At 42.0% G+C, this 15,897-nt stretch overlaps 1 protein-coding gene across 2 annotated transcripts in view; it reads right to left on the bottom strand.

Moving 5' to 3' along the window:
* Positions 1-15,897, bottom strand: part of inpp5f (inositol polyphosphate-5-phosphatase F) — a 34,455-nt gene that overhangs the window by 10,505 nt on the left and 8,053 nt on the right. For both annotated transcript variants that reach the window (XM_062995572.1, XM_062995573.1), the window contains exons 2-9: positions 9,956-10,036; positions 8,428-8,564; positions 4,920-5,048; positions 3,800-3,967; positions 2,384-2,440; positions 2,100-2,298; positions 1,819-1,998; positions 701-768 (exon numbers count right to left, since the gene is read on the bottom strand). In XM_062995572.1, the coding sequence (XP_062851642.1) occupies positions 701-768; positions 1,819-1,998; positions 2,100-2,298; positions 2,384-2,440; positions 3,800-3,967; positions 4,920-5,048; positions 8,428-8,564; positions 9,956-10,036 (1,019 nt within the window). The remainder of the gene's footprint in view (positions 1-700; positions 769-1,818; positions 1,999-2,099; positions 2,299-2,383; positions 2,441-3,799; positions 3,968-4,919; positions 5,049-8,427; positions 8,565-9,955; positions 10,037-15,897) is intronic.

Below are 15,897 nucleotides of genomic sequence, written 5' to 3'. Positions count from 1 at the left end.
GGGTTGTAATAGGAAAATCAACTACTTCAGAGTTGCCACTTCATCTGTATCTGGGCTGTGATAGCTCTGGACTAGTAAACAGAAGGTTGCCAGTTCAAGCCCCGTCACCACCAAGTTGCCACTGTTGGGTCCCTGAGCAAGGCCCTTAACCCTCAATTGCTCATCGTGTTCAGATCATTGTGTAAATTGCTTTGGATAAAAGCGTCTGCTAAATGCTGAAAATGTAAATGTATCTTTATTCAAGACCGCTGGAGAATTTATTGATGGATACCCATAATCCATGTTAGAAATACCATTAAAGTCTGGTATGAATTTCAGGCACATTTGGGCACTACAGGTAGTTTGTCAGTATTTACATCAATTTGGGGAATTGATATGTTCCCTCCTGGCAGAAATGATCCCAGATTTAAGTTTTGGGCGAACAAGGGATTAAGTAAATTGATGGATCTATATGACGAAAATAACTCGCTCTACACATTATAAGAAATTGGCAAGAAATTTCATATTCCCACGAAACATTTTTTAAATATCTACAAATTAGAAATGATATCCTAGCCTTGTAAAAAAAAAGCAAGGGTCAGATATCCTATATATAACATTTAAAATAATAATTGTAAAGAATCTTAAGAGAAGGAAAAATAAGAAACTACAAAGTGACTGCTCAGCTTGAACAGTACCATTTACATTCAGTAAAGCTTACCTGCTTTTTATGAATTTTAATTTGCTCCTCAAAGTGCATAGAAAAATAGGGAATGTTTTCTTTCTCTCCTGTAAAAAACGTAAGACGACAACTTAAGTTAACAGTAATGCAACACACACAACTAGTCATTTTCAGTGTAGCTACAACTAAAGAGTAGTGGGATACTGTGGCATTTTACATAGCAATATACATGTTCAATAACATGGATCAATAATTTATTTTTTTTTTTTTATGAATTTCATCCAATTTTTACCCAGTTGCGTTATGCTTCCTCTCTACTGGTGCTGACCCCCACCCCGATTGAGAAGAGCAAACTGACACACGCTCCCTCCAACACGTGTGCAGTACCCGACTGCATTTTTCCACCTGCATGAGGCGAGTTCATTTGCGGATCAGCTTTGTGCACGGAGAGCCACACCCTGATCAGCATTATTCCTTAACTGTGCAGGCGGCATCAACCAGACAGCAAAGGTCGTAACTGCATCAGTTATGAGGTCCCTATCCGGCTCCCTCCCTGGATAAACAACAGCCAAACATTGTTCATATAGCTGCTTAGCCCAGCCGGATCGCAGAGCTGAGATTCGATACGATGTATTCAAAATCCCAGCTCTGGGGATCACTAATATTTAATATTTAAGATATTTATGTTTTAGAATGTTTGAGAAAGAAAGAAAAAAATTAAAAATTAAAGAATTAAAGATGTATAAAGGTTAGTCTACTACTAAATGTAGACTTTTGTAACAGTTTATATTATATAGTTTATATTATTACCTAACATCATCTCCTACCCTTGTGGCACTATAGTTAAGAGCCACTGCTTTATAAGACTCTCAAAAACAGGCTGCAACCTCCCATTAATTGGGTGAATCCCTCTCTGTTGTGCCACTTTGATGTCCAGCAGTAAAATTATTTAACAAGATCAAGAATGCAAAATAAAACAACTGGTGGAAACAGGATGTAATCTCCAATTAGAGCTATCTGTTACTGAAACACAGCTGTTAATCAATGTTATGAAACACAACTCTCACGAGCATTGTGACAATCATATTAACACTGCTGCTATCTCGCCCAGCTCTGTGTCCTAACATACCTCAGTATTTTACAGTAAGCCTGCCTACCTTTCTCTAGACGAGGTCTGGGATTGTAGCGATACCCAGCTTGGCTCCAGAACACAGGGACAGACCCCCGTGTCTGTACAAAGGACAGGGTGTGATTATGCACATGGATTAGCTGCTCTGTCTCCACATAGTTAGCCACGTGTCCCTCAGTGTCCACTCCTCTCCGTTTGTAGCGCATACCTTGGTCAAAAAAGCTCACATTATGTGTGTTTATTTTACAATGTCAAGAGCATCAAGAGTAGCAAAGTAACATTTAAACTTTTGATCTCAGTACGATTTACCAGCGCGGTGCCGACTCCGTCTGGAAATGAGAGCCACAGTGAAGCGTGGATGGATGTCATCTACACAGATGTGCTCCTGCTGGGGCGTTTCTGGGCTGCTCTTCTCATCATCTGGGGTCTCGTTATAGTTCACGACTAATTCCTCCACCTGCACGAAGCCTTGGATTATGGGAATCACCCAGAAGTCCACCTGAGGGTCCTGCATTGAAGTGAATTAAAAGATTTAAAAAATATTGTTTACTCGACTGATATCATGGAGAAAACGTATTAGTATATCAATGCACCTGAAGGCTGATCAGGTCCTGTATCATGTATTTGTTCCAGAAGAATCTGTCATCAACCTGGAGAAAAAATTAAAAAGAAATTCACTGATTTTGTTTTTGGTACGACAAACCTATTTACACTGGATTTCAAAAGTATTCAGACCCTTTGACATTTTACATACTTTGTGTTGATGATTTGATTTCAAGTGAGGTGTGTTCGATATAACTTTGTGAACTGATGAACCTTGTGTAATGAGTAACTATCGTTCCTGTCATGAATGTAACCACAGCGTAAAACATGACGTTAAAAATCCTAATAAACAAACAATTTGACTTTTTTACCCATTAATCTACACTCAATTACCTATAATGCAACAGTAAACTTAGATATAGTTTGTAGAATTTAAAAACATCAAATATAATGTCTTATTCACAAATGTATTCAGTCCCTTTGTTGTGAAATTGTTTGTTTGTTTATTAGGATTTTAATGTCATGTTTTACACTCTAGTTACATTCCTGACGCAAGCGGTAGTTACTCACTACACAAGATTCATCAGTTCACATCATGTTATACACAGTCATGGACAATTTTGTATCTCCAATTCACCTCACTTGCATGTCTTTGGACTGTGGGAGGAAACTGGAGCTCCAGAAGGAAACCCACGTGGACATGGGGAGAACATGCAAACTCCACACAGAAAGCACCTGGACCGCTCCACCTGGGGATCGAACTTAGGACCTTCTTGCTGTGAAGCAACAGTGCTACCCACTTAGCCACCGTGCCGCCCTGTTGTAAAACTGTGATCAGGTTCATCCTTTTTGCTTTAATTATCCATGAGATGTGTCTAGAATTAAGTCCACCAAATTCATTACACATAGTGGCAGTGATCGCTTAGTGGTTAAGGTACTGGACTAGCACTCAGAAGGTTGTCGGCTAAGCCCCACCTCCACTAAATTGTCACTTTTGTAACCCTCAATAGGTTAAATCGTATTCAGTGATAACTGGAAGTCACTTTGAAAAATTTACACAAGTGTAAATGTACACAGGCAAATCTCTTGATTAGGTTTTTCCATGAATGTGTCATCTGGCTGCAATTTACAAGTGTCATGCTGATGTGGACAGCTGTTTCATTTTTAAACAATTAAAATAAAACACTATTCTTTATAATACTATTATCTTTATAATATGTTCACAATGGCTGATAATTTCATATTGATTTAAGGAAAACACTGTCCTATTCACCGCCTTTCAACCTGTAGTATTTAAGGCTGCATTCAGTGATTCCTGCACAGCAGCAGGGAAGTAAAATAAGCACACAGAAAAGGGAAATGCCATTAAAAATGTTTAAACTGGAACGCTTTCTATTACTCATACGTACCACTTTTACTTCTACTCTGAAAAATCCAGAGCCACTTTACTTTAACAACATATTTACCCGTTTCCACATTGGCAGATCAGACTTGTCCGAGTCTCCCTGTCGCTGGACAGTATTTGTAAGGTCGTATGTGGGACTGTAGTAAAAGGAATCGGAGTCCATGAATATTTTATACAGCTCATCAAGCAGCCTCTTCTCCAGTCGCTCCTTTTCTTTATTCTCTTTGACCTGAAAGGTTAAAGAGCACTGAGCACAGCAAACATACAATGTGTAAGAAATACCTGCTTTTTAAAACAAAAGACAATCAAGTCATGCAATAAGAGAGCTAACAGCAGAACCACTAAGAGACTTACGGCTGAACCATATATCTACAGCGCTTGTCCAAAAGAATGTAGACAGAACAAATATAAAAACAAACATAAAATAGAAGCCAAAGGGGGATTTATCTGCTTTATTCAATTCAGGGTCACCAATCCATTACGGGGCACAAACAATCACACACACACTCATACCGACTGCATGTCTTTGGACTGTAGGAGGAAACTGGAGCTCCCAGAGGAAACCCACACGCACTCAAGGAAAACAACTAACTCCCCACAGAAAGGACCCAGACTGCTATTGTTGTTATTGCTTCATGGCTTAGCTCCTGATTTGCGTGACTTTGTCATGTCTCTGACTCCACTTCTTTTTGTTGCTGCTGTATTGCTGTTAGCTATCTAGTATCAACAACTGCTCAGCCAAAAAGCATTAGCCCACATAAGTGCAGATAGGGCACCCAGGTGGCGCAGCGGGATATTCCGCTTGCACACCAGCACCGAGTTTCTGAAATCCCCGGTTCGAAACTCGGTGTTGTCGTCGGTCGGCTGGGCGCCATCTAGCGGGCATAATTGGCAGTGCCTGCAGCAGATAATAATTGGCCACCGTATCTGCAGGGTGGGGGCCGGACTACGTGTGGGTGGGTGGGTCTTCATACGCTGTGTAAGGACCTTGATTGGCGGAAGAGACGCCTGTGCAGAAAGGAGGGGCGAGAAGAGGAGGGCTGTACACGTGTCGGAAGAGGCGTGTACAGCGACGTGCTCTCCTCGGATGCAATCTGGCATCTATCAGTAAATAAATAAATAAGTGCAGATGGGACTGCCGAAAACTGATTAGCACAGTGTGTAAAAGTAAAAGTACCAACCTTCTTCTTGATAGGAACAGCAACATTCGACTTGATTTGACTCAGAGTCTTCAAAAGGAACTTGGAGTCATCTGGAGACTGTGTGATTTTCTCTGGTTTGTTGATTCCAAAGTGGTGCTTCTTACAAAGCTAAAAGAGAGGTACAAGTGTTTAGGATCAGAATCAATAAACATTTTAAATATATTCAGTGTAAAAGCTTGAAATATTTAAGCTTTGGGATACTACTGGGGCTACAAAAGCACTTCCACATGTTAAACCCACTATCTCTGTACAATGAAAAACAAAGATAAACACAAACATACACTGATCAGCCATAACATTAAAACCACCTCCTTGTTTCTACACTCACTGTCCATTTTATCAGCTCCACTTACCATATAGAAGCACTTTGTACTTCTACAATTACTGACTGTAGTCCATCTGTGTCTCTGCATGCTTTGTTAGCCCCCTTTCATGCTGTTCTTCAATGGTCAGGACCCCCACAGGACCACCACAGAGCAGGTATTATTTAGGTGGTGGATCATTCTCAGCACTGCAGTGACACTGACATGGTGGTGGTGTGTTAGTGTGTGTTGTGCTGGTATGAGTGGACAGCAATGCTGATGGAGTTTTTAAACCCCTCACTGTCACTGCTGGACTGAGAAGAGTCCACCAACCTAAAATATCCAGGCAACCACTGATGAAGGTCTAGAAGATGACTAGCTCAAACAGCAGCAATAGATGAGCGATCGTCTCTGACTTTACATCTACAAGGTGGACCAACTAGGTAGGAGTGTCTAATAGAGTGGACAGTAAGTGGACACGGTATTTGAAAACTCCAGAAGCAGCGCTGCTGTGTCTTATCCACTCATACCAGCACAACACACACTAACACACCACCACCATGTCAGTGTTACTGCAGAGCTGAGAGTGATCCACCACCTAAATGATATTTGCTCTGGGGTGGTTCTGTGGGGTCCTGACCATTGAAGAACAGGGTGAAAGCAGACTAGCAAGGTATGTAAAGAAACAGATGGACTACAGTCAGTAATTGTAGAACTTCAAAGTGCTTCTATATGGTAAGTGGAGCTGATAAAATGGACAGTGAGTGTAAAAACAAGGCGGTGGTTTTAATGTTATGGCTGATGGGTGTACATTTGAGGTGCTACATACGAATAGTCATTTTGTGGTATGCAGATTAAGCCTGGTTTAGGCTTCAACAGAAGTACTTCTGAGAGGGAACCAAAATTAACCAGTGTTACTTACACAATGCAAGCAATTTGGGTTAAGGGCCTTACTCAGGAGCCCACCCGAGGTTACTTGGCAGTGGTACTGGACTAGTCTAGTACTCATATGAGTAGCTACCACCACAGTACTTCAAAATGTAAAATAATAAACAAATACAGTGTACAGTGTAATCATCTTACATCCCAAACAGCATCACTTTAAACAATAGGCTTTGTCTAAAACAACACAAGTGGTAAATCCTTATACATACCAGCTGCACAACTATGATGTCTTACCACCAAATCACATTGTTTTTACAAATCTGTAGACCAGCCACTACATTTTTGCATCTTTTATAGAAGAAAGACCCCCAAATATATTAGGTCCTTATCCCTTGATTTAAAATAAATAGCAACTGACCCTATATGTCAAAAGAATAGTAGGCAGTACATAAATCTGAAAGTGTCTAAACTCATTTCTCTACTTATTTTAATTTTCCTTTCATTTCTCACCCCCTTGATTAGTATATCATTAGTCTTTACTAGCCACATGGTGTGACATATTTGGAGAGCTATTCTGTCAGGGCCTTGTACCTTCCTCAGTGCAAAAACAGCCCTCAGCAAACCAACCAAGCAAAGAAGTTTAAACCAGGCTTTCACATCCATTGCTGATGACATACAGAAGAATGACTACCCCTGAACCAGTATCCAACAGTTTCACTTACATGAGCAAACCTTTCTTTTCAGCCTAAGAGGCTCCACTGATGAAACCCACACCTTATGGAAAGCACATCTTGCTTCCCCTGAAAAAGCTTTGAGAGACATACACACCGCGTCTCATCCTCTAAGTAAGTTAGCCAATATCGACTGAATGCTACTCCACTAAAGAGAGACAGCGCAGGATTCTACACAGAGTATAAACTAGATCAAGGATGCGCTATAAATAGAGAATTGGAGACGTCTTCTGGGCTCCTAAAAAGTCATGTCCTTTTACTTTTTACTCCTTACTTCATAACTGTATTCATTTAACGCTGAATAAAATACACTAGATGGCAAAAAGATGACTGACCAGAGCCTGTTTGGCATCTCGTTCCAAAACCGGTGTTGGGGCGCCTTTTGGCCATTATGGAGTAACCACCCTGGATGGGCAAGCTGCCTCCAGAGGTGGTGTGACCGCAGTCTTTTGACCGGAGCCCAACAAACAAATCCACGCTGGATGCAGACTAAGTAAGTGATAGAGTGGCTGCTAGACTTTTTTATTGCCGCCCAGCTCGTACCAAGCTCCTCTCTCTTTTGTCTCTTTGTTCTAGAAGCATGCACACTGGTGAACTGAGTAGCTGGTGTAGTGGTTACTCAGTTTTCACCCCTATACTTTTACCTTATTGTTTCCTACTTTTCTCTGTGGTTGCGTGTTTCACTGTGGTGGTGTAGCAGATCTATCTGTAGGGTGAGCACATGGCCATCTGAATTTTCTGACGTATGCTAGGGCAGCGTAGACTTATGTCCCTGTGGGACATTTTTCTTTTTATGGCCAACATGGTGAGTGTGATAGCCCCAACTCCATTAATGTGTTCATCAAACTGTTCTATCACCTCCCTGCTTTGGGCTGCAAATTTTTTTTTAATGCATTTTCTCCCATTTTTCTCCCAATTTGTCTTCCGCTGCTGGGGGATCCCTGATTGCAGTCGAAGGTGGGTATATTGCTGCTCACGCCTCCTCCGACCCGCGCGCAGCCCTTAGCGGAACCCTTTTTTGACATGGTGGTGGTGTGTTAGTGTGTGTTGTGCTGGTATGAGTGGATCAGACACAGCAGCGCTGCTGGAGTTTTTGAACACCTCACTGTCACTGCTGGACTGAGAATAGTTCACCAACCAAAAACATCCAGCCAACAGCGCCCCATGGGCAGCGTTCTGTGACCACTGATGAAGGTCTAGAAGATGACCGACTCAAACAGCAGCAATAGATGAGCGATCGTCTCTGACTTTACATCTACAAGGTGGACCAACTAGGTAGGAGTTTCTAATAGAGTGGACAGTGAGTGGGCACAGTATTTAAAAACTCCAGCAGCGCTGCTGTGTCTGATCCAAGGGGGCTGGATCTGATGAAAGGGGGCTAACAAAGCATGCAGAGAAACAGATGGACTACAATCAGTCATTGTAGAACTACAAAGTGCTTCTATATGGTAAGTGGAGCTGATAAAATGGACAGTGAGTGTAGAAACAAGGAAGTGGTTTTAATGTTATGGCTGATCAGTGTACATATTTTATCATTTTATTGTGTCATTCTCTTATGAGGCGGCTCACCTCTAATTCCAGATCCTGTGGTTCATCATCAGAGAGTGGAATGACGGTTATCTTGGTGATCTTATACACCTTGTGGTCTTCTGGCAGTAGGCCCACCAGTGCTTTCTGGCGAATCACAATCAGACCCAAGGGCAAGTCTGCAGAGAAGGAAAGGGAAGAGTCACGCCAAAAGAGTTCCACACATTCCGCACCCTCTGACGCCACATTTCCCTAGTTACCGAGGGAGAGAAGTGGCTGCACTGATGAGTCACCCTGTGAGAAATGTTCTCAGTGAAACCAACAACCACACAGACAGATGATTAAATAACACAACTGTGTGTATAAGGAAAATAAAGCCATTAGGAACCAGTTTTAAGCAAACTGAATTTATTTAAATAAGATTTCAGTAGCATACACTGATCAGCCATAACATTAAAACCACCTCCTTGTTTCTACACACACTGTCCATTTTATCAGCTCCACTTATCATAAAGAAGCACTTTGTAGTTCTACAATTACTGACTGTAGTCCATCTGTTTCTCTGCATGCTTTGTTAGCCCCCTTTCATGCTGTTCTTCAATGGTCAGGACCCCCACAGGACCACCACAGAGCAGGTATTATTTAGGTGGTGGATCATTCTCAGCACTGCAGTGACACTAACATGGTGGTGGTGTGTTAGTGTGTGTTGTGCTGGTATGAGTGGATAAGACACAGCAGCGCTGTCACTGCATGGACAGTGCAGTCCACCAACCAAAAACATATCCAGCCAACAGCGCCCTGTTGGCAGCGTCCTGTGACCACTGATGAAGGTCTAGAAGATGACCGACTCAAACAGCAGCAATAGATGAGCGATCGTCTCTGACTTTACATCTACAAGGTGGACCAACTAGGTAGGAGTGTCTAATAGAGTGGACAGTGAGTGGACACGGTATTTAAAAACTCTGTCTGATCCACTCATACCAGCACAACACACACTAACACACCACCACCATGTCAGTGTCCCTGCAGTGCTGAGAATGATCCACCACCTAAATAATACCTGCTCTGTGGTGGTCCTGTGGGGGTTCTGACCACTGCAGAACAGGGTGAAAGCAGGCTAAAAAAGTATGTAGAGAAACAGATGGACTACAGTCAGTAATTGTAGAACTTCAAAGTGCTTCTATATGGTAAGTGGAGCTGATAAAATGGACAGTGAGTGTAGAAACAAGGAGCTGGTTTTAATGTTATGGCTGTACAGTGTAGTTCTGATGTGCCTCTCAAAATACAGAACCTTTAAAGTTCAGGTAAATTTCCCTCTACCTAGTTTAAAACTCTTCCTCTTTCTGAACTGTATTACCAAAGCAGCATAAGTAGACTATTCCTTCTCTAAAGTCATTAGTCTGTGTTTAGTCAATAATAGCAATAAACTAAAATTGTCTTTTCATTTAGCCGGTGATCTTCTGTCTCGACCGAGGTGCTTTACCCTCCCCCTCAGTTCCTACACAGCCACAAGAGCAATTTATTATCCCTTCCAGCTTAAGGGGAAAAACAACATCAATGTTTAACTTACCAGCATGAAGTTGAATTTTCCCAATCACGCCCTCCACCAGTCCCAAGCATACTGGGTTCCAAGCGAGCAGCAGGTCAGTGGCTGAAGCAAACAAGAGAAAAACAAAAGGAAGAATTTTAGGTAAACAAAATGCAAAACTATTGATAAGCTACACCAATTCACACAGGGGTGCGCAATCAGAATTTAACAAGACCTGAATCAGCTGGTTTTATATTTAAAAGCAAGTGATAATCATCAAGTTTACTTATTTTTACTTTTTCCAATCTGTTTTATGATGTGTAGGCGACATGCATTTCAAATTTCTCTACAATCATTCTTTTACTGTAACTGATAAAGTATTTTGATGGTTTTTAAAAAATATGCCAAAAATATGATAGCACACCAGAGCTGACATTTCGAACTAGTCGGTTCCAAATTCAGCTCTGCCATCCGGCTGGGAAGCTACATGAGCAACGATTGGCTGTTGTTAATACAGGGTGGAAGCCAGATAGGGACTCCTCATAACTGATGTAATTACGACCTCTGCTGGCTAATTGATGGTCGAGAAATAATGCACTGATCAGGGTGTGTCTCTCCATACACAAAGATAGATAGATAACTTTAATAATCCCATAGGGAAAGTCAGTTATTACTAAAGTTATCTATCTATCTATCTATCTATCTATCTATCTATCTATCTATCTATCTATCTATAGTGTATCACAAAAGTGAGTACACCCCTCACATTTCTGCAAATATTTCATTATATCTTTTCATGGGACAACACTGTAGACATGAAACTTGGATATAACTTAGAGTAGTCAGTGTACAACTTGTACAGCAGTGTAGATTTACTGTCTTCTGAAAATAACTCAACACACAGCCATTAATGTCTAAATAGCTGCAACATAAGTAAGTATACCCCACAGTGAACATGTCCAAATTGTGCCCAAAGTGTCAATATTTTGTGTGACCACCATTATTATCCAGCACTGCCTTAACCCTCCTGGGCATGGAATTCACCAGAGCTGCACAGGTTGCTACTGGAATCCTCTTCCACTCCTCCATGATGACATCACGGAGCTGGTGGATGTTAGACACCTTGAACTCCTCCACCTTCCACTTGAGGATGCGCCACAGGTGCTCAATTGGGTTTAGTCCATCACCTTTACCTTCAGCTTCCTCAGCAAGGCAGTTGTCATCTTGGAGGTTGTGTTTGGGGTTGTTATCCTGTTGGAAAACTGCCATGAGGCCCAGTTTTCGAAGGGAGGGGATCATGCTCTGTTTCAGAATGTCACAGTACATGTTGGAATTCATGTTTCCCTCAATGAACTGCAGCTCCCCAGTGCCAGCAACACTCATGCAGCCCAAGACCATGATGCGACCACCACCATGCTTGACTGTAGGCAAGATACAGTTGTCTTGGTACTTCTCACCAGGGCGCCGCCACACATGCTGGACACCATCTGAGCCAAACAAGTTTATCTTGGTCTCGTCAGACCACAGGGCATTCCAGTAATCCAGATTCTTGGACTGCTTGTCTTCAGCAAACTGTTTGCGGGCTTTCTTGTGCGTCAGCTTCCTTCTGGGATGACGACCATGCAGACCGAGTTGATGCAGTGTGCGGCGTATGGTCTGAGCACTGACAGGCTGACCTCCCACTTCTTCAACCTCTGCAGCAATGCTGGCAGCACTCATGTGTCTATTTTTTAAAGCCAACCTCTGGATATGACGCCGAACACGTGGACTCAACTACTTCTTTGAGTTATTTTCAGAAGACAGTAAATCTACACTGCTATACAAGTTGTACACTGACTACTCTAAGTTATATCCAAGTTTCATGTCTATAGTGTTGTCCCATGAAAAGATATAATTAAATATTTGCAGAAATGTGAGGGGTGTACTCACTTTTGTGATACACTGTATCTATCTGTCTATCTATCTGTCTATCTATCTATCTATCTATCTATCTATCTATCTATCTATCTATCTATCTATCTATCTATCTATCTGTGAATCAGCTTTGTGTATGGAGAGACACACCCTGATCAATGCATTATTTCTCGACCATCAATTAGCCAGCAAAGGTCGTAAATGAACTCGCCTCTTGCAGGTGAAAAGATGCAGTCGGCTACTGCACCTGTGTCAGAGGGGAAGTGTGTCAGGTGTGTCAGTCTCGCTCTCCTCAATCAGAAGTGGAGATCAGTATCAGTAGAGAGAAAGCGTAATGCAATCGGGTAATTGAATACGAAAAAAAATTGGGGAAAATGCTAATATATAAATATCCCTAATATTTCACGATGCATCGCGATGCAAAAATGTAGCGATGTGCATCGTGGACATCTGCGCGATTGTACAATTGCACGTGCATTCTGTAATTTATTAGTGATGGATCGGTCGCGAACAAAATTCGGCTCTAAGAGTCGGCTCTTTAAAGTGAACGGGAGCTGACTCGGGTTTTTTTCCGGGTTTTTTTCTGTTAAATCACGTGATTGGTCAGAATGCGTTTTTGTGTGTTTACACTGAGCAGGAGGGGCGGGGTTACAGACACAGACACACACACACACACGGACAGCGTGCACACGAACAGGAAGGAGAGAGAGAGAGAGAGAGAGAGCGAGCTTGATGAAGTTTTACACAGCGCTTTACGTAGCCAGACATTACACGCTGGAAAGGTGATGAAAATGAGCGACAGGAAACAGTTCAGACCCACTTAGCTGATGGGAGACCAAGTGTTCAGTCTACCCACATCTTATACATGTCACTGTGTACTGTAGCAACATCTGTCCCCTCAGAGAGAATCTTTTCTAAAACAGAGCAGGGCAGATCATAACAGAAAGGAGAAACAGGATCAACCCCTCAGAGATGAGCTGCTTGGTTTTTCTGAATGCTAATCTTCACTAAATACTTACAAATACTGTCACCTGGATGCTGCTTTTCCTTTTTGTTTCGCACATTTTCATTTATATTTTGTTGAGTGATACTTTGTTGATGTTGTGTTGTTCCACTGTAGATGCAAATTTACAAATAATATACACAATCAGACCTTTTTGTCTAATTGAGATGGGTCTTTATTGTTGTGGCACTCTGTTCCACGTTGAGTATATAAATAAATATTAGTAATTAATTTTACATGTAATTTGATAATAAATTTGTTTAAGCAACAAAAAAAATCTGTTTAAAGACTCAGCTCAGCTCAATGAGCTTGTTTGATTACTTTCAATTTAAGATGGCGATAAGTAACTTAAATTTGGTAAACCTGTTAGTAGGTTACAGTAAAGTACTCTGTTCTTGGTAATTACCTTTAAATTGCAGGGGACTGAAGTTTTTTTGCTTAAAAATGTACAAGAAAATGTGCACTGTTTACACTTCAGAAAAAATCGTGAGAAAATCGAATCGTGAACTCAGCATCGTGAATCGAATCGAACCGTGAGCAGAGTGTATCGTTACACCCCTAATAAATATACAGTATATATATATATATACAGTGTATCACAAAAGTGAGTACACCCCTCACATTTCTGCAAATATTTAAGTATATCTTTTCATGGGACAACACTGACAAAATGTCTGTGTGCAGCTTATATAACAGTGTAAATTTATTCTTCCCTCAAAGTAACTCAATATACATCCATTAATGTCTAAACCACCGGCAACAAAAGTGAGTACACCCCTAAGAGACTACACCCCTAAATGTCCAAATTGAGCACTGCTTGTCATTTTCCCTCCAAAATGTCATGTGACTCGTTAGTGTTACTAGGTCTCAGGTGTGCATAGGGAGCAGGTGTGTTCAATTTAGTAGTACAGCTCTCACACTCTCTCATACTGGTCACTGAAAGTTCCAACATGGCACCTCATGGCAAAGAACTCTCTGAGGATCTTAAAAGACGAATTGTTGCGCTACATGAAGATGGCCAAGGCTACAAGAAGATTGCCAACACCCTGAAACTGAGCTGCAGCACAGTGGCCAAGATCATCCAGCGTTTTAAAAGAGCAGGGTCCACTCAGAACAGACCTCGCGATGGTCGTCCAAAGAAGCTGAGTGCACGTGCTCAACGTCACATCCAACTGCTGTCTTTGAAAGATAGGCGCAGGAGTGCTGTCAGCATTGCTGCAGAGATTGAAAAGGTGGGGGGTCAGCCTGTCAGTGCTCAGACCATACGCCGCACACTACATCAAATTGGTCTGCATGGCTGTCACCCCAGAAGGAAGCCTCTTCTGAAGTCTCTACACAAGAAAGCCCACAAACAGTTTGCTGAAGACATGTCAACAAAGGACATGGATTACTGGAACCATGTCCTATGGTCTGATGAGACCAAGATTAATTTGTTTGGTTCAGACGGTCTCAAGCATGTGTGGCGGCAATCAGGTGAGGAGTACAAAGATAAGTGTGTCATGCCTACAGTCAAGCATGGTGGTGGGAATGCCATGGTCTGGGGCTGCATGAGTGCAGCAGGTGTTGGGGAGTTACATTTCATTGAGGGACACATGAACTCCAATATGTACTGTGAAATACTGAAGCAGAGAATGATCCCCTCCCTCCGGAAACTGGGTCGCAGGGCAGTGTTCCAGCATGATAATGACCCCAAACACGCCTCTAAGACGACCACTGCTTTATTGAAGAGGCTGAGGGTAAAGGTGATGGACTGGCCAAGCATGTCTCCAGACCTAAACCCAATAGAACATCTTTGGGGCATCCTCAAGCGGAAGGTGGAGGAGCGCAAAGTCTCGAATATCTGCCAGCTCCGTGATGTTGTCATGGAGGAGTGGAAAAGCATTCCAGTGGCAACCTGTGAAGCTCTGGTAAACTCCATGCCCAGGAGAGTTAAGGCAGTTCTGGGAAATAATGGTGGCCACACAAAATATTGACACTTCAGGAACTTTCACTAAGGGGTGTACTCACTTTTGTTGCCGGTGGTTTAGACATTAATGGCTGTATATTGAGTTATTTTGAGGGAAGAATACATTTACACTGTTATATAAGCTGCACACAGACTACTTTTCATTGTGTCAAAGTGTCATTTTGTGTTGTCCCATGAAAAGATATACTTAAATATCTGCAGAAATGTGAGGGGTGTACTCACTTTTGTGATACACTGTATATAGTATATCTTGTTCTTTTTTCCAAAGGTTCTGGCAAAGATTAGACTTATGTTTTGGGTCATTATCTTGCTGTAGGATGAACCCCTGACCAACTACGCGCATCCCAGAGGGTACTACATGGTGCTGTAGAATGCTGTGGAAGCCGTTTTGGTTCAGGGTACCTCTCACTGTACAAGTCACCGACCCTGGATCCAGCAAAACAGCCCCAGACCATCACGCTTCCTCCTCCATGTTTGACAGTTGATGTCACACACTGAGGAACCATCCTTTCGCCTACTCTACGGCGTACATAAATCCTGCATGATAAACCAAAGGTTTCATTTTGATTCATCAGTCCATAAAACCTTCTTCCAGTCTTCAATAGTCCATTGGTGGTGTTTCATGGCCCAGGCAAGCCTCTTTTTCTTATTCTGACATCTTAGCAATGGATTTCTTGCTGCAACTCAACCTGTCAAACCTGCAACTCGAAGTCTTCTCTTCACAGTTGAAACTGAGACTTGCTTACTACGACCACTATTAAGCTGTGCTTGAAGCTGTTGTCCTGTATGCTGCCTATCACGCAAGCTGTTGACTCTCAGAAACTTGTCTTCTAATTCTGTTGTGGCTTTGGGTCTGCCAGACCTCTTCCTGTCAGAGTTTGCCCCAGTTTCCAAGTGCCTTTTGATGGTGAAGGAAACTGTACTCACTGACAACTTGATTTTCTTCGCAATTTGTCTATAGAAAAGACCTACATGTTTAAGTGTTACGATGGTCTGTCTCTCTTCCATTGTTAATTGCATTTTTCTTGCCATTTTTATAGCAACACAATACTTTCTGCAGAACAATACTGTTCAAATAATGCTCACAAGGGTATGGTACCA

Source organism: Trichomycterus rosablanca, chromosome 5 (assembly GCF_030014385.1).
Source record: "Trichomycterus rosablanca isolate fTriRos1 chromosome 5, fTriRos1.hap1, whole genome shotgun sequence".
NCBI classification, from domain to species: domain Eukaryota; kingdom Metazoa; phylum Chordata; class Actinopteri; order Siluriformes; family Trichomycteridae; genus Trichomycterus; species Trichomycterus rosablanca.
This window is presented reverse-complemented; position numbering and strand designations above follow the sequence as displayed.